Source organism: Epithele typhae (assembly GCF_022376455.1).
Source record: "Epithele typhae strain CBS 203.58 chromosome Unknown BXZ73scaffold_36, whole genome shotgun sequence".
NCBI classification, from domain to species: domain Eukaryota; kingdom Fungi; phylum Basidiomycota; class Agaricomycetes; order Polyporales; family Epitheliaceae; genus Epithele; species Epithele typhae.
Genome location: NW_025954227.1, coordinates 256,219 through 272,667, shown reverse-complemented (window position 1 = coordinate 272,667; position 16,449 = coordinate 256,219). Strand labels below are relative to the sequence as shown.

The window sequence follows — 16,449 nt, the reverse complement described above, 5'->3', positions numbered from 1 at the left end:
AGGTGCTCGGCTTTCCCGACGTCAGCTTGTGACGGTAGCTACTTCGACCCTTCCATCTGATGCTCGAGATGTTGTATATGAAGCGAACTGAAGAGCCCGGCAATCTAGTTCCACCACGTCCCTTGACGTGCGCTCTCCTTAGGTATGGACCGCAGCAGCCTCGGTCTTTGTCGCCCTCTTGTGGCAGTCTTTGCAAGCACGAAAGCACCGTCGTCACCTACCTCCGGGTCCTCCACCTCTTCCGATTTTGGGGAATGCTCTCGACATGCCACGTCGCGACCTGGGCCTTGAGTTTTGGAAGATGACGCAGAAGTACGGTATGAAACAACCTTGTCGCGCTCTAGTATTCTGATCGACTTAGACCTAATGATTCTCATTGTAGGCGACCTCGTGTATCTGAACGCTTTCGGCAAGTCCATGCTTGTCGTCGGGTCGTACCAAATCGGGTGGGACCTGCTTGAAAAGCGATCTGCGAACTATTCAGACCGCCCTGGATCTGTCATGGCAGAGCTGTACGTAGACCCTTTTCCCTCGTTAATAACCCCTTGCTTATCGCATTTCTAGAACCACGTTTGACAGAATGTTTCTTGTTTGCGGCTACGGCGAACGCTGGCGTCTCCACCGCCGCGTCTTCCACGAGTCGTTCAACATCGACGCAGTCTCCCAATTCAGACCCGCCCAACTGAACTCCGCTCGGCGATTCTTGTTCGCCATCCTTGAGTCCCGCCACGACATCGCTGAACGCCTGAAATTGTACGTCACAGGCTCCACCCGCGCCTCATGGCGTCCGGGCTCTGGTAATGAGCGAATTAACGGTCTCCCTACTGCTTCGCAGTTCGGTCGCCTCAAATCTGATACAGGTCGCGTACGGTATAGACATGACCGAGGATAATGATGACAAGTACTTCGACATGGTCGAACGCATATCGCAGACCGGTGAAGCGATCGTCCCGGCCGGTTTCCCGTCGAGGCATTTCCTATCCTGAAGTACCTGCCCTCGTGGCTCCCAGGCGGAGGCTTCAAGACGATGGCGCGCGAGGCCGCGGAGCACATGGAAATGTGTGTCAGCACGCTGTACAACATCGCCGTGGATGGAATCGTGAGTATGACTTCCGACGCCGCGCCGCGTGAACCTCTGACGACACAGATGCTCACGTTTCTTGCAGCACGCGGGCGCCGCACGAGAGTCGCTCCTATCTCGCTTGCTCGAAGATACGAGCAAGTATGACCTGGAGGGGGCTGGAGAGCGCGATCTGAAGACTTTCATCGGCGACCTGGCGATTACCACCTACGCAGGTACGTCTCCCCGAACACGCCGTCCTGTTGGTCCTGATTAATCCGTTGCGCAGCTGGCTCGGATACCATGAGTATCATCTCGTCCCCACCGGGTCGTCCCGTCCAGCGGGCTTACCGTGTCCATGACCCCAGACCAACGCTGTGATACGGTCTTCTTCCTCGCCATGGCGATGTACCCCGATGCCCAGCGCAAAGCGCAAGAGGAGCTCGATCGCGTCGTCGGACCGGATCGTCTGCCCGACTTCTCCGACATGCAGTCCCTGCCCTACCTCGGCGCGCTCCTCAAGGAGCTGCTGAGGTGGCACGTCATCACGCCCATCTCCCTGCCTCACGGAGCCGTGGCAGACGACACGTACAACGGGTACTTTATCCCCGCCGGGACTGCCGTCGCCGTCAACGTTTGGTGCGCACTACTGCTCTCCTCGTCACGCACGCGGTACACCCCGTTTGGCTTCGCTGACCTCTCGTACACAGGGCCTCGCGCGCGATCCCGAGCTCTACCCCGACCCGGACGCGTTCCTCCCGGAGCGATACCTCGACGCGAGCGGCCAGCCGGATCCCAGCAAGCCAGACCCTTCCGACTGGGCGTTCGGCTTCGGTCGCAGGTACTACTGCTTTGTACTGCTACATTCCAACGCATCAGCGCCGCTGACAATCGCCCAGGATCTGTCCCGGGCAGCACTTCGCGGAGGCGTCGATGTTCATCTACGCCGCATCGATACTCTACGCGTTCGGCATATCTCCTCCCGTCGACGCCGACGGGTCCCCTGTCGAGCTGGTGCACGACACGGCGACGATCGGCGTCATAGCGTCAGTCCACGTTTCTGGTTGCTTCTGGGCTGACCAAGGCTGACTCTGCCTCTAGGCAACCTCCCTTCCACGACTACGTCGTGAGACCCCGCTCTGCTCATGCTGAGCAGCTCGTCAGCGGGGCCCGGCGGGACGCCTGATGCGGAAAGAGCTGCTTCTGCATCTACGCAACCCTCTTGCGCTCGACTCTCGCGGACACGATACACGCGTCCTTGGTGGGACCGCCGACAGATCCGACATTGGGGTATCAACATAGTGTCATTATTGGGACGTTGCACACTCTACCCTCCGAGTGCACCAAACGGCGAAGCGAAAGCAATAAAGTGGAACGGGGGATACTCGACATCAAACTCGGCTATTTCTCCGTGAGGAAGTGGGCCATGCCCTGGAGGTTGCTCGCGACTGCACGAACCGGCATGCGCTTCAGCAAACGACTTCATAAGAGACCGCGTCGTCCAAACACTCACTGATGGGAACGCCGTATTGGCGTGCGGCGCCGGCGAAGGAGAGCGTGGCGGTCTTCTTGGCGTTGCCGGCGCCGCCGCTGAGAGCCAGGACGTCGACCGCGGTCTGATTCGCGGTCAGGACGTAGAGGAAGCTGCGGGGATGATGAGCCCCGAGGACGAGACGGGACAACAATGGACGGGTGGGAGACACTCACTCCTTGCCGTTCACGGTGACGACGTCTTCATCGATCGGACCGGAGCCGGTCTCAAGCTGGTATCCCTAGGTGCGACAGAAGTCTAAATGAGTCTACATGTCCGCCGCGTTCTGAGCCCGGCTCGCAACGCACCTTCACGAGCGTGGGCTTCAGGTTCTCATCCACATGCACCTCGTTGATAATCGCGGTCCCGATGTCCGCGAGGTAGTAGTTCCCTGTTTGGTTGCTGTACGCGCTCCAGCAGTTCGCGGCCTGGCCCGGGACGGCGAGCGTGGAGGATGCGTTCGCATTGTCCAAGTCGAACACCGCGACGCCGACAGCCGGGTCTGCTGACAGGATAGCGTTTCGCCCGGGGACGGGCGTCAGCGAGAAGGGGGCAAGACCACCAGGTGGGGGAGCAGTCATGGTGGCGTCCGTGGTGAGCGAGCGGCCAGAGACAGACCAGGTGGCGAGGAAACCGGGGGCCGCGACGGGGGTGCCCTTGACAGAGGCGATGAGCTGCGCACCGTCTGGGGAGAAAGCGACTTGAGAGGCGGTCCCGAGGGGTCCGGTGGGCGGGTAGGTCTGGTTGAGCCGAATGGCGCGGAAGGTGCCGGGGATCAGGGTGAGCCCGCTGGTCGTGTTGGCGCTGTAGCAGCTGGAATACAATCAGCATAGTGTCTTGAAGATACATATCGAAGACTACGCACTTGACACCGGCCACGGAGCCACCGTTGAGAGCGCAAAGCATAGAGCCATCCGGATTGAAAGCGACTGATATGGGGAACTCGCCTCCGGAGGAGATGGGGTAGCCCAGGGGAGTGAGCTTGGTGGGTGACTTGGGATCGATCGTGAACAGCGAGAGCGTGTTCGAACCGGCCTTAACAGAGACGCCATCTCAGCCCGAAGACTGCAGAAGCGACATATCCAGTACTCACATTCACGGTGGCCAACAACTTAGCCTCCGTAGAAACGACTACAGAGCCCTGGCTGTACAGGCCGTCTGGACCAGTGTTGTTGCCGTGCAGGCCCCTGCCACCGGTCGACACCGCACGATCGATGTTCTGGCTTACGAATTAGCTTTCGAAGAGGAAGGAGATGCAGGAACCCACAAGGCTGCCGTCCTTGTTGATCGTCGCAGCAATGACCGAGTTCTCTTCGGGGTGGTTAGTGATCCCTGGTGATTGCGTGAGTGGACGAGCGGAAATCGGTAGGAGAAGTACAAACAGTACAGGGCGCCTTCAGAATGGGACGGGGTTTGCTTGCACATCATCTTCGTCCGCCCAGAGTAGTCATTCGTGAACGGAATAGCTGACGCGACCGTTACAGCAGAATAAACGGCAGTAACAAGGGAAGTAGAGAGCTTCATCGTGCGTTGAAGTCGATAGAAGGGCGAAGTGGAGAAAGACCGACGCTAAGGCGAGCGCAGAGCAAGGAATGGAAAGGGTGAGGTGGAGAAGAAGGAGGGGGTTGGTTTTATACTAGGACCATTTGCGTGGTAACGCATCGCGTATAAGACCATGGATTCCGGAGTGAGATGGCCGAAGCACAGGGGATTCCGCGGAGCTGGTCTTGGGCGGTATCGCAGGCGTGTCGACTCAGTCATCTTGAAGGAGGGTTTCTAACGTGAGCCTGTGCATTCCGGCGCGTTAGGCCAGAAATAGACGCACCTCAAGCCTCTGCGGCCGTTCCTGGGTGTCTAGTTTGATGGGCCCACCCCTTGTCGCCGTCAAGCCGACTTGAATAGCACGACGGAGACTCGTCAGATCCGGAGGTACCCTTGCCGAACTCCATTTGCACAAGTGCCAGCGTGAGTGTTGCTCTGAGGCATCGCCTTCCCCAGACAACGGCTTGCTAATGTGTGTGGCCACGAGGGACGAGTATAACGCGCGACGCGAGCTCGGGCGGTGCAGCTGACGCAGTGGCAGATGGCATTGCCACCGCGCTGACTACACCGTTTCCCACCGCGGTGACGGACATTTGTGATTCTTCTGAACCTGTATCGTCGTCTCGCGGTACCTTGACGGATGCCTCAACACCGACGTCTATGCGCAAGAGAACACTCAGAACTTCAGAAAGGGGTGCACTATGCTGTGTTCACCGTGGGCACTTACTTCCGGCGTTTGCATGATGGGACTTATGAATAGTGCCACCGAGAGGCAACTGCATCGTTGACGTATCAATGCTCCATAACACTTGGAAACCTTCGCAGTAACTGGGCCCTACACAAGCAGGATAACTTGAGACGTCGAACATCTCCATCCCGTTGTCTTGCTACTAAGACTATCAGTTAGCAGAAATACTCGAGAAGCGACCTGTCACCGAACATACCATGACTTGTCGAAGCATGGGTGCTGACACATACAAGCTCCAGCCCATCACTTCTATCGAAGACGACCGCAACGATGGAAGTCTACGGCGCGCCCACCATCGTCCTCGACGGAAGTGCGTCTGGCCAATCGGGTGCTAGAGCTTCTCGACGGGTAGTAAGCAGCGTCCAAAATAACAGAGTTTCGTGCGGCATGATGTCGAGCAGGTGTCGCTGAACGGGCCATGCCTGACCCATGCAGTCCACGAGTAGGCGCACCCGTCGGAGCACTCACCGAGATGTCAAACCCTTGACTACGTACTAGCCCCATCAGCCGTTTGTCTTGCGGCGTACTGGCGGGAGATTGTCGATAGTGTTGAGAAAAGTAGGATCGGAGGATGTTGCGAGATACAGAGTGGGAGCTACATGAAAGTTGGCAGGAGCCACATATAGTCACCCAACCGCAAGCATTGAAGAGGGAGAAGACGCACAAGGCAAGCGATGAGACGTACCCAGACGTACCCTCGATGAGACAGTGGTGCCGCTTCACTGGCATGTCGATGCTGCCCTCCGGACGTCTTCAGTGAGCTGTGGTGTCGTACGGTTGATGGTTTTGAGGAGAGCCACTGTGAGTAGGCGGGGAAGCAACAAATCCTGATGCAATAACTTGGATGTGCACAGCATTCCACGAAGCTTTCGAAGCGAGGCAACGTGAAACCAAGAAATGTTCAGGAAGACATGGAATGCAGGACAAAAAGCAATGGCATGAGGACTTGAAGACTATGATGCAGATAGGGTTCCCACGAATAGAACACATTATTTACCGTTAGTAATAGTCTATCATCTCGCACTTATGGAGACTAGAAGCGTGTAATAGAACTATAATAGGCGTACAATAGTCATGGCAGAAATATACAGGATATGAATAAATTACGTCCTCTCTCCTCGGAGACGGCGCGCGAGCGATAGGTCTTTTGGTTGGATGGTGACACGCTTGGCGTGAATGGCAGCGAGGTTGGTGTCCTCGAAAAGTGAGACGAGGTATGCCTCGGACGCCTCCTGGAGCGCCATGACGGCGGATGACTGGAAGCGGAGGTCGGTCTGAGGCGCAACAGTGGTCAGCACGTGAAGCAACGAGAAACACAGGAGGAATGCACACCTTAAAGTCCTGCGCGATCTCGCGAACAAGACGTTGGAAGGGGAGCTTGCGGATGAGCAGCTCCGTCGACTTCTGGTACCGACGAATCTCACGAAGGGCGACAGTACCAGGCCGGAAACGATGAGGCTTCTTCACACCACCAGTGGCAGCCTAGGAGCAGGCAAGGTTTGAACGCATATCCGCATGAGCAAAGAGACTTACAGCGGCGGTCTTGCGAGCCTGGGACTTGGCAGCGAGCTGCTTGCGAGGAGCCTTGCCACCGGTGGACTTGCGGGCAGTCTGCTTAGTACGGGCCATTGGTGGTGGTGTATAGGCGAAAGGGTGGGTCAAGTAGCCGGAGGAAGCGGATGCAGCAGGGGCAGCAGGTGGAGTGAGGACATGGCAGGAGTGGACGAGGGTACTTTTATACGGCGCCCCATTCTGCAGGCGCCCTAACGCGACGCGTCCGATGCACGTGATGGCGTTGATTGCATTCAACAAAATAAGCGACGCGTTTGAGCGCCAGTCCCGAGCCATATATACGCATCCCCGGCCTCCCAAGAGCCTCCACTCGCCCACCCGTCCTCCTCATTTGCCGTCGCCCTCGTGCCGCACATCCTCTCGCGTCTTTCGCACTTCTCAACAACACACTTCAATAACAATGTCTGGCCGTGGAAAGGGTGGCAAGGTGAGCGTCGGAGTCTGAACGCTCCCGTCTTCCGACGTTGACCACCTTCGACTTCAGGGACTCGGCAAGGGTGGTGCTAAGCGCCACCGCAAGATTCTTCGTGACAACATCCAGGGCATCACCAAGCCCGCCATCCGCCGTCTTGCCCGCCGTGGCGGTGTCAAGCGTATCTCTGGACTCATCTATGAGGAGACCCGAGGTGTTCTCAAGATCTTCCTCGAGAACGTGAGTGGTGCTGTCCTCCTGCACGTCTTCGGCGTTCTTACGGTTTGCGTGCAGGTCATTCGGGACTCCGTAACATACACTGAGCACGCGAAGCGAAAGACTGTTACGGCCCTCGATGTTGTGTACGCGCTCAAGCGGTCAGGGCGCACGCTTTACGGTTTCGGTGCTTAGATTGTCTCCGGTCGGGTTCCCTATCATTTATTGTTGTACTGTATACTGTAATCCATTTCCTGCCTTCAAAGTTCTGCGTGAACAGTAGATTGCTTCTCCTCATGGCTTGATGCGCGAGGAGCATGGCAACGCCCATATCGGATAGATATTGCTGCTGCCCGATTCACCCGTAGGACCTGTAGTCATGGTGTCGTTCGGTCAACGCCTTCTCTGACCCGCATGCTTGCACCAGTGCGGGTAGGTATGGCAAGTAGGGTTTTTATATGGATACATTCTCCACTAATATACGTACAAAGGGAAATGTGGTTCTAGCCACGTCGGCGCGGAGGGTGGTAGTATAATGATGGCGCACGCGCGGGACGTCTCGCATCGATGTGTTGGAGCACCCCTGGCCAGAGTTGTTCGGTCCGTCCTGATCCGCATGCGTGGAGCAAGCTTGGTCATGAGATGCGTAGGCTGCACGGGAATCGAACCGCCCAGATTTTGGGCATTGTACACGGTGGGTGCAGTATGTCGTGCCGTGGCACTCCTCCGGCATGTTGCGCCAGTCACGAGGAAGGGATTAACTGCCGACAACGCAGTGCCACAGCCGCGGCTCAAAGAGCTGTTAGCGAAAGAGGACGCCCGCAGATGTTGCCGAGGAGGAGCTACGCGTACCACAATAACCCTTCCGTCCGCCACAACCATCTCTTCGCCAACGCTGACATTCCAGCTTTTCTTGCTTGGCAATCGTTCTTCTGGGACTCGGCCGAATCTGCGACTTCGATCTTGTCCATGTCCGGCGTACACCGATCATACACGTGCGACTGCTTGGTCCTCCGCATCTCAACCTCACACCAGTGCTGCCACACGAAGTCCCGGGCCCGGCAGAGACTCAGAAGGGAGATGGAGGATCCTGCAGAAGAGGAGGGTCCAGAGGAGGTATTAGGCAACGACAAAAGGACGGCGCGAAGAGAGAGACGAACATCCATATGATCCGCCGCGTGTATCGTGCCTTGGGAGGCAACAGTTCCGGGCGTACTCGCGCGGACGTTGGTAATGGACGGTGTGCTGCGGCGCACCACAGCTCGTTGCCTTTGGGTTTAAGAGGCACGTATCGAGTGAGTACACGATCCACTCATGCGAGGTTGTTGAAGCAATACGTACCCAGTGGGAAGGATCGCTCGGCACTCCTGAGTCCTTCCCGATATCCCTGCTTGACCAAACCCTGCCAAGCGCAAACACGCCAAATGCCTGGATGAGGAGGGGTGTGAACGGTTAGCCTTGGATCTCAAGCCATGTCGCAGGGCCGCATCATGTATACTGAACGACATACATCTGGGTCATTCGGAACATGCTCGGGGTCGTGCACTGGGGGCAACGTGCACATCGATCGTGATCTTCCGCGATCGCGGTGGCCCAGCATACATGACTATAGCAAAGACAACTTTGAGACGTAAGTATGTTACAATTACTGGCCAGAAATTGTGCATGTGCTCACAGTCAATCGTACCCGACCACGTCTAGGGCTTGCTTGCTTACTAGCCACCTGGTTTGTGCGAGATCTGCGCGCAAGAGGAGAACGAAGGACATACAAATGTCGAAGTGAGCTGCAAGATCTCTTTGACTAGAACCCGAAGCTGATTTCTGTGATATACTCCGATGACTGAGAAAGGTCTTACGCACCATAAATCGCGCCCCAAAGCTCCCGGATGGTGGTGGTGATGGTGGAACAATACCAAGGCTACCTCCCAAGAATGTCCAACATTTGGCTACATATAGCTGACTGCGGTGTTCAGACAGATGTTATGAAGCAGAAATCGCCTGGGTAGGGAGCGGGAGAAATCCAGCGGCGTGATATTGGTATGTATGGTATACGGCTTTGGGGAGAGAGAGAGGACCAGAAGAGGCAAAAAGGAGGCAAGGTCCCCAGCGCCCCCTGCCAGCCCCCTGCCAGCCCCTGCCGCGTGCGACAACGGCCTGGGTATCTGCTCTTGCTCAATGCGTCCATCCTCCTCCTCCTCCACCACCCCAGCTTCTCTGTAGCTCTACTCCTACTCACGACATTGTCAAGTACAAGAACCTCATCCACTCAACTTCCATCGTAATCTCAACCCTATCGAGCCGACCGACGATCCCAGCATCCTGCAACCACGACGGCCCACCAGAGGGCCCAAACTATGGATTCCTGCGGGAATCGAAGGCCCACAGAGCAGCGCAGGAGAGGAAGGCGAAGCCGCCAAGCAGACTCCGTACGTCTCCCATTTCCCCGTCCTCAGACCTGACGAGGCCCTCTTCCCCCGAGCCCCAACTGCTCTTCGCCGGGCTGCCGTCCACGCCCCGTCTCGCCTCACCAGCCCCATGCGGAGCATCCAAATCAGTCCCGCTCGCCCCCTTCCCTCCCATGGCTCACCCCGAGAGCCTCGACCCGACCGCCCCGCACCCCAGAACCATGTCCTCCTCAGCAGTGGAACTCCAAGGCTCGCCGACCCACGCCGCGGCGACCCTGCCTCCACAGCACCGGTGATTGGCATGCAGCGTCGGTCGCCGCGATGCAGATGACCCGACGATCCATGACGGTCCCACCACTGAGCTGCCGCATGCCACCGCACCTCCTCCCGGCAGAACGGCGGATGCCTGCTGGTCCCTGACCGTCCGTGGACGTCGCGGCCGGTGCGTCTGCTTCCAGAGTCGACGGGTGTTGCCGATATGACCTCAACCGTAACCGTGTCCACGGCGAGGGCCGTCTTGTGGGCGAGGGCGACTCTTTGGATGGACATCTGCTACGGACGTGCAGGGTAAGTCGGTGCAGCTCCTCCTGCGCCCTTCTCGAGCTGACGCGACCGCTACTCCCTCCGCATCTAGAATCAACGTCCAGGCGCGTGGATAGATGCAGACACTTCACGCGGGCTCTCTGCAGCAGACATGCAGGGTGTGGCTCATACGGTACGCATAGCACATCATCTACAGCATCAGCCTGTACATTGCACCAATAACATATACGCGCAAGCGTGGAGCACGAATGACGACCGTTCTCCTCCAACGTACCCCTCTCGGCGACTGAGCACACGACCCTGACCCGAGGGCTAGTAACCCCACCCGGCCGTCCGCCCCCCAACGTCGATCGCCCCGCAGCGGGCGTAATAGCGCGCGAGCGCGAGGCGGACCGCCTGTAGCCTCTGCGCCGCGTGGCGCTCGCTGCCGCCCACGACGCGCGCGAGCACGGCGAGGTAGTCCGCTGGCGCGCCGCGCGCGGCCTCCTCGAGGCGGACCATGAGCGCGCACGCGTCGTCGGGCCCGAGCGGGAGCAGCTGTGCGTGCTGGAGGAGCGCGCGCGCGTCGCAGAGCAGCGGTGCCCACCACACCGCGGGGACGACGCCGTCGCGGAAGAGCGCGGCGACGGCGCGCGCGGCCCCGAGACGTCGCCCGCGCCTCGCCGCCGGTGGAAGTCGGCGAAGCGGACGGCGAAGAGGAGCCGGTGGGCAAACGCGGGTGGCGGCGCGCCGGGGCCTGCGCCGTCGAGACGGAGAGTTTGGAGCGAGGGCGCGATGTGGGCGACGAGCTCCGCGAACTTTTCGGGACCTGTGCGGGCGGAGATTAGGGCGTGGTTCGTTTTGTTCAAGGCCGAGAACCGAAGAAGGTCGCGAAAAAGCAGAGCGGCCGAGGGTCAGCTAGGGATGGGAAGACCAAGAAGCACGACGTGCCTTGGACAATGTACTCTTCCAACACGAGGTCGACTACGCGCCCCAGCCCAGGCCAGTCCTCCGCCGAGGTACAATACGAGATTGCGAGCCCGTACTCCTTCTCGCGGATGAATGCCTGCGCTGCAATCTGCGGTCGCCGCCTGTCAGCGCCCCGACCCATCCACGCAGCATACTCGCAGTCACACGCACCCTGCAGACCATTCGCCGGACCTCTTCGCGCTGGTATTCGAAGCATGCCTCGTTCACGCTCTTGAGTACACCCGCGAGCTGTCCACTGCGGATCTGCGCAGCCTCTTCTCCAGCCGCAGCTGCGTCCGGGGGTGCTTGCAGACGCAGAGGAACACGTACGAGCATTTGGTCGCCCATCCCGGCGCCGATGGTCCCGCACGAGTACATATAGTCGACGGTGATACGCCAGAGCCCTGGGTCGGACTGAAGGTACTCCGCATACGTGAGAAGGTAATGCTGGCGCAGGGTCAGGTCGGATCTAGTTCGATGAATGAGCACGGGGGGCGCATGACGTGGAGAAGCGGAACATACTCAAAGTCAGGCTCAGAATCAATGAGTTCTATTGGTTCCATGAGATCTGCGAGGTGCGCCGCGAGCCAGATGTCGAGCTGTTCTGCCGTCGAAAGCGCTTCTGCCGGCTTCCCAAGGAACAACGCAGAGTAAACCACATCCTCGAGATCCGTAGGGTCCGGAGGCACTTCATCCAGGATCTGCGCTACTACTTCTCTGGAGGCCAAGGCAAAGTGGTATTAGCGCAGGCCACGGCGACGCGAGGGTGACGTACGGGAGGTCCTGCCGCCGAAGGCGCGTGTCTACAAAGATGCCCCAGGCGGCGCAAACTTCCTTCCAATCTGCACCGAGCTCGGCGCAGACCCTCCGGACGACGTCCGCACGGCCTTCCAGAATCGAAACGATATCGCTGAAGCGGTCCCACCAATTCTCGAACCCATCGTCGCGCTCTGATTCCGGTACGCGGTCGAGCTCCAGCCTGAGGGTTTTAACCTTGTCGCGCCACCGACGAGAGGCGATAGCGAAGTCTCGCTCGGCGGAGAAGTGGTTCAAACGGGGATGATTCGTTAATAGTGGTGATAGTTGCTGGGTGAGAGGCTGGAGATAAGTTGACGGATGGTTGGCGAGCACCTCTAGGAAGAAGGCAGAGCTTTTGAGAGACCGCGGAGCGAGGTCCTGTGTTCAAAGTTGGACTTGCAGTGGCGCAGAAAGCAGAGTGACTGCGCACCTCGTGAGGTAAGGCCAGAAGTTGGGATCCTCCCAAGGTCGTGCTTGGCTGCTCAAATCGTCACCCTCTTGCGTCGAGGGCTCAATGAAGTGCGTGTTCAGCCACTCCATGAGTTCGTCTCCGATGGGAACGTCTTCGAAGCTTGGTTCAGGCAAGTATAGCAAGACAAATGCGGAGAAGCAAGTGTACAGTTTGCGGTAATGGTCTGCTTCATACTGTAAAGGTTCTGTTCGGGGTTCTCTCTGCCCCAGCCGGAGGTCTCATTCAGAGAAGCGGCGACTCCTACCAAGAAGTAAAACGCACCGAAGTATGCATACAGCACTCTTTGCAAAAGTTCACATAATCGTTTCCCAATTTGTTCATGACGCCCATTGCCTCCTCGTTCTGGATGCTAACGAGAGCGTCGGAAACATGTAAACAACAGTAAAAATGCGAGGCAACTCACAGCTCGACCTTCCTCGCCCTAATGTCCTTCATAAAGTTTTGTACCGCCGCGAAGATGATGAGGGTATCTGTGACAAACTACCACGCGTTTGCCACAATCAAGACCTAGTAAAAGACATGAGACGTACCACTCTGCGCTCTGATCGCGGAGGAGTATGTGTGCCAGCGAGGTAAACTTGCTCTGAGGGGGCTCGCGGGGTGGGCTGGGACCGCGATGTCTGGGGATCGGTCTGAAGGGCATTAGGGAATTCCTTGCACGCATATACAGAGCGCACATACATTTGGAGACGCATATATAGCAATGCTCTCATCCCGCGGTGATACAGCGAGTGACAGTGTCCTCCCTGATTGCTCGAATGCCTCCACCGCGCCGTGTTCGAAAAGCGGAGGGACCAGGTGGCGGGAGTGTTTTGGGCCGCCATGTTGATCGCAAGGGAATGCCGCGCCAGATACAGGTCGCCTGTCAATCAAGGCACCGAACAGGAGAGAGCCAGCAGGACACGGGGGTGTGGAAGGGAGGACAAGGACGTGCTTGGGCGCGTTGGTGGCGCGCGCGACGCGTCGAACGAGCGCACTGTAGCGCGTGACCAATTTCCGAGAACACAGTTGGCGCCCATTGCGCATCTCTAACCTCGACCCCCATCCCCTCTTGCAGGCTGCACTCTAGGCCGTCAACACGTGCAGGGCCACTTACGCTTACACCCCAATGTGGCGCGCATAGAGCGACACGTTTTGTAGATTGGTCGCCGGATAAACGTCCCGCGATGATTTGGAGGCCCAGGTATTTCAGTCACTTGAAAGTGGTTCGGGCTCTGTTAACCCGTGGCCAGAACCAGAGCGAGCTGGCGCATTTTGAGGCCACGCGTGCCGCGATACCGATCTGCTTCCCCGTCGCCAGTCCCGGGCAACTCGCCGGCTTGGTCAGGACGAGGCATGGGGGCCCGCGCATACGGCGCGCCTCGTCGCACGCAGCACACATCCGCGAAGACTCAGTACCCTGATTGATGCCGCCCTCACAAGATACGCCTAAACCCGTGCTAGGTGTGTGTTCCTCCATTCCCGCCTCGTCCCGCCGCCTGCCCTACCCGCGATGCTGGTTGTGGCTGGCAACCACATATTGGAACCGGATGTTTTCGGCGTTTGCGAAGCCAGGATGGCCACCGGTTCCGCGCCTGTGCGCATGGCACCCGGCGCACACATCTCGCGGCGTTCCATGACAGGTGGTGGTCTCCGTGAGACTGATGCCCGCGGAGATGAGTGCATTTCACGCGGTAACAGGGCCTTGTGCTTACTTTCCAGCACACTCGCTGTCGCAGTCGTGTGCGCCTGTTTTGTGCGCCACGCTCAGTCTACACGTCTCGCGGCGGCAGTCTGTCTGTGGGATGGAGCGTGCAGAGGCCGGTCAGATAGTAAGCGCGGGGCGTTACCGAGTCATGCTTGCCATTGGTTCTCGTCGTAGGGTTCTCGCCATCCGCAGGTCCACTCGCGTACTTGATGAAGCTGTAACACATGGCAGCCGGGGCCGTATCGCCGTCGTCGCGGGGCGTGCGCCGGAGAGGCGAGAGCTGGTGTGGATGCTCGGTTCGAGGCCTGGTGTCTCCTGTCGCCGCCAGTGGTGCACTTATACTCCCCTCCTCCCCGCACGCACAGGGGCGCACCGTGCTCGCGCAGAACTCCCGGCACTTCTGGGCCTCACTGCGTATGCAAGTGGCCGGACTTATCCGTGATCGCAGCATGGCGCGCCATCGTAGGTCGTCGGTATTCTCGAAGTGACTCTCGCACGCCAAGTCTAGAGCAGACTCGCGAGGGTGCCACAGGCGCCGGTGGATGCACGGACATTGTGTTGGAAGTGCGAGCTGTCACTGCGCCTTCGCTGAAGTCGAAGCGATCAGCCTGGGGTGAAGGGGCCACTTGCTGGCGTTCCTCGTGGCATTCTCTGGACCTCGCGCTCGGCAAAACAACTTTTTGGTGTTGATGTCCAAGGAGATTAACGTTGCACGTCATCCTTAATTCCGTCTCACCCGCCGGAAGATATTTTCCCCAGATATCCATCGCTGGACCACACGCTTCGGGAGAAGGCACATGACCACGCACGACGATAGAAGGCATGCCAAACCGGCACGCCTTGTATTTTCCTGCACGCCTCCCAGACGATCAGCCGGCGGCTCGCTTCCTCGGGCCGGCAAGCCTCAGTCTATATCCATAGCGGGCTATAAGGACGCTATTAATCGATGAGGATATAACGGGTGCCCGACGGTTCACAGGGCGCCGACAGTCATCATACCGAGGATCCAGACCGCGACGCTACATCTTTGTCCCTGAGCCCCTATTCTACCATTGCTGATCATCCATTTGTTCCTCCAGCGGGCAAGTCGCCGTTGCTTTACCTGGACTCTTGCGGATTTCCAGGTGCCTGGACGACACGGGTAAGTGCAACCGAGCAGCGCGAGTGTCTTGTTTACGACCCGCTAACAGAAATGACCGAAACAGGGCAACACCGTCAGCCGCACATTTTGCAGCGTGCCCTACCGACCTTCAAGCTTCACGGACGCTCCATTTCGGCTGCGTTGGAGTTCCCCGCGACATGAGTACTGGACGTCGTGTGACATGACATGCAAGTAGTTGTGTGGTTATGCAGTGGGGCTGTGAGAACTTATGCATTGCATTCTCAAGTCCCTCCCCGGCGCAACCCCGGCCGCTTCTGCTGCTCCGTCCCTGCCTTGCCTGTCGCCACATGGCCACTCGTTTCGTCCCTTCATGGGAGATGCATGAGCGCAGTCGACTCTTGCATGGCTGCCTGATTCCATCCCATCCGGTCTCATGACCCTGCAGAGGAGCGCCGCGTGGGCATATAAAATCAGAGCGGATCTGTTGAAGACTCTAGATAGTGATTTTAGCCATCCGGTTCACGGACAGTGGCCAGATCCTCTTGCGATGTAACCCCACAGGCGATTGTACTACCGTTCATTCGTGTTGGTTCCAGCTCGGGCTGACCACATTCTGCTTGCAGGTGGCCCCGGGCCGTGCTGCCTCCCAAGCGCTTTTCAAGGTTCGCAAGGCAACCAAGAGCAGGGTTAGGGCTTGTCTCAAGATGCCGTCAAGCATCATCAGCTGCGCCTTCGGGCAGTGCTTATCGTCGCGAGCTCTGTCGGCACGAAAGCCGGAGCCGGTCCCGCCCTCGTTCCTCTCGACACCGACCGAGCTGTTATATCCGCTAGCGATCCGCCAGCGCACCGCACAAAGCCCTGTTGGGCGGACGACACACGCACGCGCCCACCTTCCGTGCGCGCCGTATTTCCGCGCGCGCCGGCTTCGCTGGCCGCCGCGAAGACAGGAAATCCAGTCGAGAAGACGCGTCTCCGCCACCCTCGACGCCACCGCCTGCTGTCGCCCGGCGCGCGCCAACACCCGTGCGCGCTGCTGCCACTTGCCGCTGCTTGCGCGGGCTCACAGGGTCGCGGGGCGCGCTCGCGCGCGTGGGAGTCGGTCAGCACGCTCTCTGGCCACGGGGCTCGGGCGGCGGGCTCGGTCCCGTTCAAATGCAGGCGTCGCCAGCACGAACCCGTCCGACCCCGTTCCGCTACCCGCATTGTGTCGGGATCGCCGCCTGCGTCTTTGTTTTCACCGCCTGCGACTCTGAGGCGACACCCGCCCGCGCCCGCGGCCATCTCCCGCTCCCGCCTCTGTATTCATCCATTGATCCACCCGCGCTGGCGTTCGCCGCAGTATTTTAGGCAAAGGAGGAGAAAGAGGTACGCCGTGCTGCTTCTCTTCTCTCGCGCGTGCCGACTTCGACGCGC

General features: G+C 58.8%; 5 protein-coding genes across 5 annotated transcripts; 2 read left to right on the top strand and 3 right to left on the bottom strand.

The window, feature by feature from the left end:
* Positions 1-265: 265 nt before the first annotated feature.
* Positions 266-2,246, top strand: BXZ73DRAFT_90974 (cytochrome P450 98A3; the record flags this gene model as incomplete). Its single annotated transcript, XM_048025819.1, has 10 exons — positions 266-317; positions 383-512; positions 565-753; positions 836-947; positions 971-1,127; positions 1,350-1,367; positions 1,429-1,694; positions 1,771-1,901; positions 1,960-2,106; positions 2,162-2,246. 10 exons carry the CDS (start codon positions 266-268, stop codon positions 2,244-2,246), a joined length of 1,287 nt encoding a protein of 428 aa, XP_047876277.1.
* Positions 2,247-2,461: 215 nt separating this feature from the next.
* On the bottom strand, positions 2,462-4,115 carry BXZ73DRAFT_90973 (uncharacterized protein; the record flags this gene model as incomplete). The annotated part of the gene is made up of 8 exons (XM_048025818.1): positions 2,462-2,508; positions 2,574-2,704; positions 2,768-2,832; positions 2,900-3,404; positions 3,457-3,626; positions 3,685-3,810; positions 3,859-3,923; positions 3,974-4,115. The coding sequence occupies 8 exons, from the start codon at positions 4,113-4,115 to the stop codon at positions 2,462-2,464; spliced, it is 1,251 nt and encodes a 416-aa protein (XP_047876276.1).
* A 2,738-nt stretch (positions 4,116-6,853) lies between these two features.
* BXZ73DRAFT_102993 (histone-fold-containing protein) lies at positions 6,854-7,276 on the top strand (the record flags this gene model as incomplete). The annotated part of the gene is made up of 3 exons (XM_048015442.1): positions 6,854-6,880; positions 6,938-7,105; positions 7,160-7,276. The coding sequence occupies 3 exons, from the start codon at positions 6,854-6,856 to the stop codon at positions 7,274-7,276; spliced, it is 312 nt and encodes a 103-aa protein (XP_047876275.1).
* A 3,065-nt stretch (positions 7,277-10,341) lies between these two features.
* BXZ73DRAFT_90971 (Nup85 nucleoporin-domain-containing protein) lies at positions 10,342-13,266 on the bottom strand (the record flags this gene model as incomplete). The annotated part of the gene is made up of 12 exons (XM_048025817.1): positions 10,342-10,575; positions 10,677-10,826; positions 10,943-11,086; positions 11,149-11,446; positions 11,500-11,694; positions 11,753-12,127; positions 12,206-12,447; positions 12,509-12,596; positions 12,651-12,727; positions 12,778-12,867; positions 12,929-13,109; positions 13,238-13,266. The coding sequence occupies 12 exons, from the start codon at positions 13,264-13,266 to the stop codon at positions 10,342-10,344; spliced, it is 2,103 nt and encodes a 700-aa protein (XP_047876274.1).
* A 2,347-nt stretch (positions 13,267-15,613) lies between these two features.
* On the bottom strand, positions 15,614-16,317 carry BXZ73DRAFT_78814 (uncharacterized protein; the record flags this gene model as incomplete). Its single annotated transcript, XM_048022940.1, has 2 exons — positions 15,614-15,894; positions 15,927-16,317. 2 exons carry the CDS (start codon positions 16,315-16,317, stop codon positions 15,614-15,616), a joined length of 672 nt encoding a protein of 223 aa, XP_047876273.1.
* Positions 16,318-16,449: the final 132 nt, after the last annotated feature.